At 47.3% G+C, this 13,724-nt stretch overlaps 1 protein-coding gene across 1 annotated transcript in view; it reads left to right on the top strand.

Moving 5' to 3' along the window:
• LOC147108090 (guanine nucleotide-binding protein G(q) subunit alpha) overlaps positions 1-13,724 on the top strand; it is a 124,079-nt gene that overhangs the window by 84,507 nt on the left and 25,848 nt on the right. The window contains exon 3 of the mRNA XM_086004556.1: positions 5,413-5,567. Within this exon, the coding sequence (XP_085860682.1) occupies positions 5,413-5,567 (155 nt within the window). The remainder of the gene's footprint in view (positions 1-5,412; positions 5,568-13,724) is intronic.

Below are 13,724 nucleotides of genomic sequence, written 5' to 3'. Positions count from 1 at the left end.
TAGTTCCCTCGTCCAGATCATTAATATATATTGTGAATAGCTGGGGTCCAAGGAACGATCCCTGCGGCACCCCACTAGTCACTGCCTGCCACTCGGAAAAAGACCCGTTTATTCCAACTCTTTGCTTTCTGTCTGCCAACCAGTTTTCTATCCAAGTCAGTACGTTACCCCCAATCCCATGTGCTTTAACTTTACATGCTAATCTCCTATGCGGGACCTTATCGAAAGCCTTCTGAAAGTCCAGATACACCACATCCACTGGTTCGCCCTTATCTATTTTACCAGTTACATCCTCAAAAAATTCCAGTAGATTCGTCCAGCACGATTTACCTTTTGTGAATCCTTGTTGACTTTGTCCGATCCTGTCACTGTTTTCCAAGTGCTCAGCTATTACATCTTTTATAATGGACTCTAGCATTTTCCCCACTACCGATGTCAGGCTTACCGGTCTGTAATTCCCCGTTTTCTCTCTACCACCTTTTTTGAATAGTGGGGTAACATTAGCTACCCTCCAATCCATGGGTACTGTTCCAGATTCCATCGAATGTTGGTTCAACGTAAGCTCAAGGAACAGCACCTCATCTTTCAATTAGGCACTTTACAGCCCTCTGGACTCAGCATCGAGTTCAACAATTTCAGACCATAACCGTGGCCCCCATTTTTTTCAGATGGCAGCTGCTGATGATTCTGCTATTGCCATTTACACCTCCTCTAGACCCATCTTTTTGTTTCTTTACTCGTCCCATTGCCATCCCCTTTTTGCCTCGCGCCATCATCCCTTTTGTCATTCAATCTCTCCTGCTGTCCACTCTATCACAGACCTTTCCTTTTTGTTCTTTCCTCCCATTCCCCCTTTCCCTGCTCTATACTTGCTTAAAACCTGGTACATTGATGCGCTATCAATTACTCATAAAAGACTGAGAGTTAGAAGAGTAACTAAAGGCTTTTATTAACAACAGAATGGAGGTCTGCCTCGCGTGGTCGACCGGTCCAGGATACAAAGGGCTGGGGAGCAGTCACCTTTATACTAGGACCTGTGGGAGGAGTCAGCCGAGGCATGTCCAGGCATGTACACAGTGGAATACAAACAGGACAAACAGGAATACAAACAGTGGTTTACCACATTCACCCCTTGTTTAAAATTGAGTCCGGCGGGGTGAAGTGTATTAAAAGTTAGTGTATTGGAGTCTCTCCGGAGGTCTTGTCTGCCGCTGTGATCGGCGTGGCGACGGCAGGGGTAGTGAAGCTTCCGGCGTCGAGTCCAGCGTAGGCTGTGGCACAGGCGTGTCGTCCTCGTAGATGTCGAGCGGGTCGCGGGGCCCAGGCCTGCCGTCTGCTGGGGCTGGATATCGGATCGTGGGGGGGGGTGGTAGTGGGTTACTGCGGCCCCCGAGGGTGCAAGGTCTCTTATGGAGACTGTGTCCTCCCGCCCGTCCGGGTATGCGATGTAAGCATACTGGGGGTTGGCGCGGAGGAGGTCGACCCTCTCGACCAGGGGGTCCGTTTTATGGGTCCTCACGTGTCTTCTCAGTAGGACCGGCCCTGGGGACGTCAGCCATGGCGGTAGCGATGTCCCCGATGTGGACTTCCTTGGGAAGACAAACATTTTCTCATGAGGGGTGGCGTTAGTGGCAGTGCAGAGCAGTGACCGAATAGAGTGGAGCGCATCGGGGAGCACATCCTGCCAGCGGGAGGTTGGAAGGCCCCTAGACTTTAAGGCTAGCAGGACGGCCTTCCAAACTGTCGCATTTTCTCTTTCCACCTGTCCGTTCCCCCGGGGGTTGTAACTGGTGGTCCTGCTTGTGGCAATACCCCTAGTTAGCAGGTACTGACGGAGTTCATCGCTCATAAACGATGAGCCCCGGTCGCTATGGATATAGCTGGGGAAGCCGAACAGGGTGGAGAGGTTTTTCAGACATTTAATGACCGTGGCACTGGTCATGTCCGGGCAGGGGAAGGCGAACGGGAAACGGGAGTACTCATCAATAATATTGAGGAAGTACACATTGCGGTCGGAGGAGGGGAGAGGCCCTTTAAAATCAACGCTCAGGCGCTCGAAGGGGCGAGTGGCTTTTATCAGGTGGGCCCTGTCTGGTCTATAAAAGTGCGGTTTGCACTCAGCGCAGACTTGGCAGTTCCTGGTCATGGTCCTGACCTCCTCAATAGAGTAAGGCAGGTTGCTGGCCTTGATGAGGTGGAAGAACCTGGTGACCCCCGGGTGGCAGAGGTCATTGTGGAGGGCCCGCAGTCTATCGATCTGCGCGCTGGCGCAGGTGCCACGCGATAGCGCATCCGGGGGTTCATTTAGCTTCCCGGGCTGGTACAAGATCTCGTAGTTGTAGGTGGAAAGTTCGATTCTCCACCTCAAGATCTTGTCATTTTTGATTTTGCCGCTCTGCTTGTTGTTAAACATAAAAGCAACTGAACGCTGGTCAGTGAGCAGGGTAAATCGTTTTCCGGCCAGGTAGTGCCTCCAATGGCGCACAGCCTCCACAATCGCCTGGGCCTCCTTCTCAACAGCGGAGTGTCTGGTCTCCGGGCCTTGGAGGGTTCGTGAAAAGAAGGCCACGGGTCTCCCCGCCTGATTGAGGGTAGCGGCCAGGGCAAAGTCGGACGCGTCGCTTTCCACCTGGAAGGGGATGGATTCGTCCACTGCGTGCATGGTGGCTTTGGCAATGTCCTCCTTGATACGGTGGAAGGCTAAGCGGGCCTCTGCCGTCAAGGGAAAAGAGGTGGACTTGATCAGCGGACGGGCCTTGTCCGCATAGTAGGGGACCCACTGGGCGTAATAGGAGAAAAACCCTAGGCACCTCTTCAGGGCCTTGAGGCAGTGGGGCAGTGGAAGTTCCATAAGGGGACGCATCCGGTCGGGGTCGGGGTCGATGACTCCGTGTTCCACAACACAGCCAAGGATGGCGAGGCGGTTTGTGCGGAATATGCACTTCTCCTTGTTATATGTCAGGTTTAGGAGTTGGGCGGTGCGGAGGAATTTTTCGAGGTTTGCGTCATGGTCCTGCAAGTCACGGCCGCAGATGGTCACATTGTCCAGATATGGGAAAGTGGCCTGCAACGCATTTTGATCTACCATCCGGTCCATCTCCCTTTGGAAGACGGAGACCCCGTTGGTGACGCCAAAGGGAACCCTAAGGAAGTGGTAGAGGCGGCCGTTTGCCTCAAAGGCAGTGTACTGGCGGTCCTCAGGGCGGATGGGGAGCTGGTGGTACGCTGATTTCAGGTCAATGGTCGAGAAGACGCGGTACTGCGCGATCTGGTTGACCATATCAGCTATACGGGGGAGTGGGTAGGCGTCCAGCAGGGTGTAGCGATTTATTGTCTGGCTGTAGTCGATGACCAGGCGCTGCTTCTCGCCGGTCTTAACGACCACAACCTGGGCTCGCCAGGGGCTGGTGCTGCCCTCAATAATCCCTTCTTTCAGGAGCCGCTCCACTTCGGTTTTAATGAAAACCCTGTCCCCGGCACTGTATCGCCTGCTCTTTGTGGCGATGGGCTTACAGTCGGGGGTGAGGTTAGCAAACAGTGGTGGGGGGGTGACTCTGAGTGTGGAGAGGTTGCACCTGGTGCGCGGCGGGCAATTTGGAAGCTGCTGGCTGCGGACTGTGAGTGGGGGTAGGGGTCCACCGTACACCATCGTAACACTTTTAAGGTGGCACTGAAAATCTAACCCCAGCAGGACGGCAGCGCAGAGGTCAGGCAGGACCAGAAGTTTAAAATGATCGTACACGGTCCCGTCTACTACGAGTGTCACCACGCAGTAGCCGCCGATGTCCGCCGACTGGGACTCGGAGGCCATAGAAATCCGCTGTTGCGCAGGCAGGACTGGGAGAGAGCAACGCCGCACCGTGTCGGGGTGGATGAAGCTCTCCGTGCTCCCAGAGTCAAAAAGGCAGATTGTATCGTGACCATTTACCTTAATGTCCATTGTGGAACTGGCCAGTTGGTGCGGTCTCGCTTGGTCCAGTGTAACGGATGCCAGCGTAGGGGTCGGTGTGTCGCTGCGGGTATCAGATGAGGCGGTGTCGGGGGCCTGCTGCGCCCTGGCTGTCGTCCAAGATGGCGGCGTCCATGATCCCCATGTGGCTGGAGGCGTCCAAAATGGCTGCTGTACCGGCGATTCGCACATGGCCGGGGAGGTCCAAGATGGCGGCCCGCATGGCCCACACGCGGCGCTGCTGGGGTTCGGGGTGGCTTTGGCCCTGCAGACGCTAGCGTAGTGTCCCTTCTTCCCGCAGATCGCGTTTTTCGCCGGGCAGCGCGCTCTGGGGTGTTTTGCCTGGCCACAGAAGTAGCATTTCTGGCCTTGGGGCACTGCTGTCTGGCCTTGGGACACTGCTGCGGTAGTTGGGCCGTTGTTGGGGTGTGGCTGGGGTGGCACGGCGCTATGAGGCGGTCCTACCGTGTCCCAGGCTGTCATTCACCACGGCGTCCACGGTGCAGAGGAGTTGGCATCCATGCCCTGGTAGGCTGCATCCAACGATAGTGCGAGTTCAGAGGCCTTGTTGAGGTCGAGGTTACTCTGCTCCAACAGTCGCTGTCGGGTGTAATTGGATCTGTGGCCCGCTACAAAAGCGTCCCGGATAAGTTCCTCTGTGTACACGGCGGCCTTTACATCCTTACAACCACAGGCCCGGCCAAGCACAGACAGTGCCTGAAGGTATTCCACGGTCGATTCCCCAGGTTGTTGTTTACGACTCCCCAGGAGGTGCCTGGCGTACACTTCGTTCACTGGGCGCGTGTACTGGTCCTTGAGGAGCTTGATAGCGTCCGCGTACGAGGTCGCGTCTTGGATGACCGAGTGCACTCGGTGGTTCACTTTGGAGGTCAGGACATCCAGTTTGTCCTCGTCCGACTTGATTGCTTCGGAGGCGGTCAGGAATTTTTCGAAACACTTAAGCCAGTGAGTAAACTTGGTGGATGAGTCCGCCTCCCGATGATCTAAGTCCAGGCATGCTGGTGTGAGGATCTTCTCCATTATAGAAATGTTGTTAATAAAATTGATGCGCTATCAATTACTCATAAAAGACTGAGAGTTAAGAGAGTAACTAAAGGCTTTTATTAACAACAGAATGGAGGTCTGCCTCGCGTGGTCGACCGGTCCAGGATACAAAGGGCTGGGGAGCAGTCACCTTTATACTAGGACCTGTGGGAGGAGTCAGCCGAGGCATGTCCAGGCATGTACACAGTGGAATACAAACAGTGGTTTACCACATACATCTCTAACATTTTCCAGTTCTGATGAAAGGTCTTCGACCTGAAACGTTGACTGTGTTTCTCTCTCCACTGATGCTCCCTGACCTGCTGAGCTTTCCAGCATTGTCTGTTTTTATTTCAGATTTCCAGCATCCGCAGTATTTTGCTTTTGAGAATGAATTCTATTTTTGTTTTGCTTTATAGGCTAATGCACAATTGATTCGAGAGGTTGATGTAGAAAAAGTAGCATCGTTCAGTAGTCCATATGTGAGTGCAATAAAGACTCTGTGGAATGATCCAGGAATTCAAGAGTGCTACGACCGAAGACGAGAATATCAGTTGTCAGACTCTGCTAAATAGTAAGTACGTGACTTGTTTGGACCATCTTGGGTAAAACCAGGATAATGTGACTCCTATAACTTAACCGAAATCAAAGAATATAATCTCTGAATGTTTTGAATACAAACCAAAGGTGTATGTTGAATACAAAATAAAGGTTTACAAATTGTGAAACCCGACATGATTTTGAATACATATCCTAAGACTGTTTCAGTAAATAGAGATTGCAACCAGGCTCCAAACTCAGCTTGAGCAACAAGTTGTTCACAATTTGTGATATCAGTGCATGTTCCAGATAAACCATCTATTAGTTTCAAAATGACAAGAGACCTAACAAAAGCATTTACAAACATACCATTTGCATAATTACACATACACCTTTGTTTTGTATTCAAAACATTCATAGATTATATTCTTTGATTTAGTTTAACCTATAGATGATACTCAAAACTGAAGAGTATAGCTATTAACTATAATTATTGAAATTCTGATGTTTTTCCCCCATATCATTACTAATGCTAGAGCAACAAGTTTCCAAAGTTTTCTGTTGGAATTAGTGATGCCCTATTCCTTTGTTTCCATTTTCTTCTCAAACTCCCACCTTCCCATTTCCTGAGGAAGTTAACCCCTTACGACAGGTACAGTTTAAGTGGTGCCAGATAACCTCAATTGGCCATTATTCATGAGAGCTTTGACAGCGAGTGTTGGTAGTTCTTTGCCCATGTAATCATCACAACTGAGCTGCTTCTGGTCCCATCCAACACCAGCGTATGTACCTCCTGACAGGGATCACTCAATAGACAATCAGGAGCAGTAACCCTGGTCAATTTCCATTCCCTAAAGTAGGGAGCTGCTTCTTTGGCTCACCTGTTTCAATTATTCCTTTGCACATATTGTGTTACTTCTGGATGGAAACCACCAAATATTGTGCCGATTCACAGGAAGGAATCAGTCAGACCCTGAAAGCTATAGGAGTGTATCAAATACCAATAGCAGTGAAGTTTATTTAAAAAGTCAAAGCGAATAAGAAGTTATTGCAACATCATGATTAGAACTTGCTGTTTGGCTATCACTTGGCTTCAAATCTAATTGGTTGACTTGTGATAGTTAATCGCATCCAAAAATGAAGTAATTATTTTGATGCCTTGAACAAAGAGCAGTGAACCTCGAATTCTGAAATCTTTGATAGTGTGTGACTTATGTTTTTAGGGCTTCATCAGATATTTTCTTGTGCTCAGCGCCAAAGACCACTCCATCAATGAGTCCTCACTCCCTATAAGTCGATGTGTGGCTTTTTATGTGCAAGATCTGGTTGTGTAGAATTGCTCAGGAATTGGGCAGAAACCCTTGCTACTATAATGAATTCACTGGATTGACATGGCCCTCTCATATTGTCGTAGACTTCAGATAGCAGATTAATAAGCTTTGATTGATTTGTGCGATAAGTTATAAACTACAAATTGTTTTTATTACATGTAAAAAAAAAGGTAACAGAAAATCAGGAAAGAAGATTTCACTTGATTATAGAACTTGTAATATATTCCTCCTTGGGTACAAAACTAATGACGCAATATTTTGCTAACTGTTAATAAATTTGGACAGTGTCTAACATAAAACCTGTACATAAGGGGTTTTTGTTAAATTAGAAGTGATCTACAAGCCCCACTTCACATGGACTGAAGTGCTGTGGTAAAAGAAGAACTGAAAAATTGGGAGACGGTTGTCATATTTATGTATAGGATTGGCAGCCCCTAGCTACAGAGTTGTCTGTCAAATGCACTTCAAAGGAGCCAGGGCCCTTTGCTCAGAAATCTGTCTCAAGTCTTTCATCGATTCCCAGGACAAAGTCTAAAGGTGAGAGCCTTGGTATCAGGAACCCCCCCCCCCGATATGACAGACCACCACAACTCTGTCTTCTACAGCCAAAATAGACAATATTAAGTGATTTGGTCTCATGAACTTGGGAAATAACCCTCGTTAAGTCAACTTATCTAGACAATGGTAATATCTGCCTTTTGAAGTAACTTTTGCAAACCAACAACTTGTATTTATATAGCGCCTTTCACGTCGTAAAATGTCCCAAGGTGCTTTACAGAAGTATTATAAGACAACAAATTTGACACCGAACCACCTAAGGAGAAATTAGGACAGGTGACCAAAAGCTTGGTCAAAGAGATAGGTTTTAAGGAGCGTCTTGGGGGAGGAAAGAGAGGTAGAGAGGCGAAGAGGTTTACGGAGGGAATTCCAGAGCTTAGGACCTCGGCGACAGAAGGCATCGCCACCGATGGTTGAGCGATTGTAATCAGGGATGCACAAGAGGGCAGAATTAGAGGAGCGCAGATACATCTGGGGTAGTGGGGCGTGGGTTGTGCGGCTGGAGGAGTTTACAGAGATAGGGAGGGGTGAGGCCATGGAGGGATTTGAAAACAAGGATGAGAATTTTGAAATCGAGGCGTTGCTTAACCGGGCACCAATGTACGTCAGCGAGCACAGGGGAGATGGGCGAACGGGACTTGGTGCGAGTTAGGACACGGGCAGCTGAGTTTTGGATAAATTCAAGTTTACGTAGAGTAGAATGTGGGAGGCCAGCCAGGAGTGTGTTGGAATAGTCAAGTCTAGAGGTAACAAAGGCATGGATGAGGGTTTCAGCAACGGATGAGCTGAGGCAAGGGCGGGGACGGGCGATGTTACGGAGATGAATATAGGTGGTCTTTGTTATGCCATGGATATGTGGTTGGAAGCGCATTTCAGGGTCACATATGACACCAAGGTTGCGAACAGTGTGGTTCAGCTTCAGACAGATGTTTGGGAGAGGGATGAAGTCAGTGGCTAAGGAACGAAGTTTGTGGCAGGGACCGAAAACAATGGCTTTGTTCTTCCCAATATATATTTAATTGGAGAAAATTTCTGCTCACCCAGAACTGGATGTTGGACAAGCAGTGTGACAATTTAGAGACCATGGAGGGGTAGATAGAAGTGATGGGGAGGTGGAGCTGGGTGCCGTCAGCGTACATGTGGAAACTGGCGCTGTGTTTCTGGATGATGTAGCCAAGGGGCAGCATGTAGATGAGAAATAGAAGGTGGCCAAGGATAGATCCATGGGGGACACCAGAGGTAATGATGTGGAAGTGGTAAGAGAAGCCGTTGCACGTGATTCTCTGGCTACGATTAGATAGGTAAGAATGGAACCAGGCAAGTGCAGTCCCACCCAGCTGGATGACTGTGGAGAGGCATTGGAGAAGGATGGAGTGGTCAACCGTGTCAAAGGCTGCAGACTAGTCAAGAAGGACGAGGAGGGATAGTTTACCTTTGTCAGAGTCACAAAGGATGTCATTTGTGACTTTGATGAGAGCTGTTTTGGTACTGTGGTAGGGGCGGAAACCTGATTGGAGGGATTGAAACATGGAGTTGCAGGAAAGATGGGCACGGATTTGGGAGGCAGGAACAGGTTCATGGACTTTGGAGAGGAAAGGGAGGTTGGAGATTGGGCGGTAGTTTGCAAGGACTGAGTGGGGTCAAGGTTGATTTTTTGAGGAGAGGGGTGATGACGGCAGATTTGAGGGAGAGGGGGACAGTACCTGAGGAGAGAGAACCGTTAACCATGTCAGCTAACGTGGGAGACAGAAAAGGAAGTTGGGTGGTCAGCAGTTTGGTGGGAATAGGGTCGAGGGAGCAGGAGGTGGGTCTCGTGGACAAAATGAGCGCGGAGAGGTCACGAGGGGAGATCGGAGAGAAACTGGAGAAAGATGTGAGTTCAGGGCTAGGGCAGGGGGGGCACCTTAGAGGAAGTTTGGCCCAGTGGGCTAGGGGAAGGAAGGGAAGTGGCAGAGGCAGCTGAACAGATGGTCTCAACATTAGAGACGAAGAAGTCCATGAGCTTCTCTCACTTGTTGTCGGAGGTGAGGGTGGAGGAGACAGGGGAGAGGGGTTTAAGAAGATGGTTAGCAGTGGAGAATAGAAGGAGTATCCGAGAGGAGAGATGAAAGAAGTCATGACAGGAGAACGCGGTCAGGGAGGGATAGATAGAAAAGGAAAAGGGGGAGAAAACGTGGAATAAGAAATGAGCGGCTCGGGTCTAGAGCGGCAGTCAAAGTGCGCACGCGAATAGATGCAGGGAAAAACCTCCGGTTACGTAGGCCTGATTAAATGTAATTAATGGGATACATATTTCCTGGTAGCAGGGAATAGGTTGGGGACAATAGTAGGGAGACCAGGGTCAAAGTCACAGGTCCCATAGAGGGACAAAGTTGACGTAAGCAGGATGGAGCCGGCGTGGAGTATCAACGAACCGCTGTCCAAAGCGGGTGAGTGAAGTCCAGAAGTTATTTGAAGGGTAGAGAGTTCGAGGATGGAGGTTGTTGCCATAGGAATGAGAGTCGGTTGCCGTGCAGCAAGATGATGGCGAAATTGACGCAAGTTGGAGTTCACCGTAGATCAAAGCGGCAGAGTAAAAGTAAAACCACAAGCCTTCGACCAGCAAAGCTGAAAACCCGTAGAATGAGTCACCGGACAGCAAGTGAAACAGCAGCTGATAGCTGGAAGCCAACAAAGCTGAAAAACCAGGAGAACCAGTTCAGCAGAGACACAGCCACAAAACAAAAAAATCTTTTAGCAGCAGGTAAGTCTTGGTGTAATCCAGTGTAGAAGCGTAGTGGTGTAATTCAGTGTAGTTCAAAGCAGAAATGTAGACTCGATGTCCAGAGAAGTCCAGCAGATTGGAAACCAATTTCAGAAAAGAATTCAGCAGCTTAAGACTTGAAGCGACTGAAAAGCAGAGCAGAGTCACAGCTGCTGAGTCAAACAGTGTAGTCAGTAGAGCAGCACAGTCCTGTTGGTGGAGAAACCCAGGTGATGGAAGTCAAGTTTCAGCCGCGTTCCAGCAGTTGAAAGAGCTCGGTGAGAACAAAGACACGCTGGGGATGGGCAGTGCACTCTGCAGGGTAGCTTTTGAACTTGTAGTTTGGGCTGAAATGCCTTCACTATCAGAGCTTGGGTATCTTAAGCAATGGAAGAAAGGAAATTGGGGGAAGAAAGGGCAAATGATGGCATTGGATGACCAAGGATACAGTTGAAGAGAAGAGTAGCTCAGTAAGGATCTGGCAGCCCAGAAGCCATCTTGAAACCAGCCAATGATGCACATCTCTGACATCTGCAGAACAAGGCAGCAGAAAGACAGACAGCTGGGAGATTCTCTTTCAGTGTGCAGTAATCAAAATTAGAGTGCCCAGCCATATCTCCTAAATAGATATTAAAAATATGTGGGCTTCATTATTTGAAATTTGACACATTGAGAAAGCTGACTTCTTGTAACATATCTGGTAATCTCTTGAACTGGATCTTCAAGCTCCTCGCAGAATACAAGCATTGGATTATGATAAACAATGGTCATTATTAGTAATACAATACCTACCAATGGAGTTTTCAGATAAATACCCTTGGCCCCATCTTTTTCATCATCAATCTAATTATTTTATGAAAAGCAGTGTTTTCTATGCTTTTCTACAAGTTTTGATTCCCTACCTAAAACCAAGGGACAGCTCCACTACTAAAGATTGAGTGATGGAAACAGAATTGGTCCGGTGGCAAACACATGGTCTGTCTAAAAGAAAAGGATTGACTGATATTGCCTGTCCACTTCTACACTCCATTTACAAACATTCGGTTTCTTGACTTGAAATTGCATCTGATCTTTGTCAGGATGCGTGAAAACGACTGAAGGAATTAGAAGAGTGAGTATTCTTGAGTCCTCTAGCTCTACATCCCAGCCTATGCCCTTTGGTCTTCTGACTCTTGCCGTCTGTTCACTCCCCCCTGTCTTCTGCCTCACCATTGTTGAGCTGTATTGGCCCTTCTGTTTCCCTATACTTCTCTCTCCACCTTTAAAGATCTTCTAAAAAGCCTATCTTTTTGACCTTTCATTTGGTCATCTTTCCTGATTCTAATACTGATGGACATCCATTTCTCCTCTGTGAAATGCTCTGCGACACTCACTAAACTAAAGGTGCTATATACATGCAAGTTCTTGTTGAAAGCTTGGACCTATTGGGCAATTTCTGTAAGTTCAACATCCTATGAAGACTGTATGCACCCAGTGATTGAATATTGTAACCCTGTGTAGCCCACTACAGAGAAAACCTTACTCTTGGATTCCATGTTCTGAAAAGTGCAATGCCGTACTGACCACTGATCGTGAGTGGCCAGTTCCATGCCAGAGTCTGCCCTCTACAACACTGGAGGAATGTGGTTGGGTTGTCCCTTTCCTACAAGCTCACAAATAGAACTAACCTAAAGGCAAATTTCTTAATTTATGCCAAGAACATATTACTTCCTGCAGCTGCACCTCAAATTTAGCAGTCCAAAATTCTGTACGGTGTATCAGTAGCGAGAGATCCGATTTCTGTTTTTCTGCTTATGGAGCAATGTCCTAGAATGCTCTCTTTGCTGAAACTCAGTCTGCCGAATGGATATTTAGTCCTTCATGTGCATTTTTAATAATCACTTGCTGTACCACAGTTCTTGCACACATTAAGCTGTGGTAAACTGACTTGCTTACTGGTACCAAAGTATCATCTTTCCAAGTCTTTCTGCAGTCCGAGTACTCAAAAGGCCCACGTCAAATTTGTGAGGCATCTGTCTGAATTGGTTGTCTTTGGCTGCAACTAATTACTGTCAACCAAACATTACTTAGAAATTGGTAATGTACTTTTTAAAATGCAGAATAGAATAGTGCTGTTAATTTACATTTTGTTATCTTTTAACCCTTCTGTTTTACACAATTTCATGATATAAAAGCATTTCAGGTTATCGTACTATACACGGTCGTTTATTTAGCCCTTTGGAAAGTTCAGTTAAATTCCTGAAAAAGTATGATAATAGATGGTAGGGATTGATGATTGATCTGATAAAAGTGCAAGAACAAGATCCTTATGGGTTATAAACATCAACACAATAGTTGAATTCCTTTAGCCAATTTTCATATTTTTAAAATAAACCACATAACCTAACAATTAACACAACAAATCACATTTATTGTGAATTATCCAGAAATTCGGGTCTCCACGAGTGAGTACGCACGGGGTACTCACCCGTAGGCCCGATGGAAGTGCCGGTTTCCTGCATGCGTGGGAAACCGGCACTTCCGTTCCCCTGAACGAAGGGGTTCAGAGGTTGAACGAGTGCGCGGGGGAGGCTGCGCGTGCGCATCGAACTTCGTTTTTTATTTACAGGTTTCTCCGGGAGGGTAAGCCTGCAGAATTTAGAAATATAAAAAGCAGGCGTAAGGCCTGCTTTTTACAAGGTAAGTGGTGAATTAATTAAAATTAAAACATTTTTTCCACAGGTTTATTATTTTTAAATACTTAAAGCAAGGTAAGTTTATTTTTATCCGTTAGAAAATATAATTATTTTTTTCAAAAATTGAAATTATTGTTTAAAATAGTTATTTCATGTAATTTATAGTTTATTTAAAAAATGTGATTTAAAAAAAAAAAATTATTTGAAGATTTAGTGCTATTTTGGGGCCGTAGTATTTATAAGTCTTGACAGCACTTCCTGTCAGACTTCTGAATGGAGCATTCCCTGCTCCGATTGGCTCCCCATGACCCACGTGATCCCAGGGGACGCATCGAACTAACTGCGCCCCTGGGATACGCAAGCACTGCGCGCCGGCAGCTGGACCAGGCCCCGGATCGGAATTCCATGGGAGCCCACAGCTCAACGGCCGACGCGCAAGGTAAGTGCAGATCGGGGGCTTGCACCCGCGGGAAGCCCCCGACCCGAATTTCTGGGCCACTATATGTAGCAGGTGCTATAATAAATGCTTTAGAAATAAAATGATGCAGATGAGAAGAATAAAGATGATGACCTAAGATCTAAAGTATATTGCATATGGTTGTTACAGCTTTAAATCAGCCCTTGAACCCATGAACTATACGGGGAAATGTAATGTGGGAATAAGTGTAATCAGTGCTCTGTGCCATTATCTTTTGCATACACCATGTTACCTAGGTTTTATTATATTTTCCAATGCAAAATGTTATATGCAAAATAAATGATGGTACTTAACCCTAAAGCTCCAATGCATTGCTCTGTAAAATTGCAATTAAAGGGCTCCTTTGTGCCTCAATTTTAGTGGAGGAGATGTGTGGCAAAGGAATTCCATTGTAGCTCAACTACTC

This window comes from Somniosus microcephalus, chromosome 13, assembly GCF_052327205.1.
Source record: "Somniosus microcephalus isolate GS21.2 chromosome 13, FLI_Smic_1.0, whole genome shotgun sequence".
Classification (NCBI taxonomy): Eukaryota; Metazoa; Chordata; class Chondrichthyes; order Squaliformes; family Somniosidae; genus Somniosus; species Somniosus microcephalus.
This window is presented reverse-complemented; position numbering and strand designations above follow the sequence as displayed.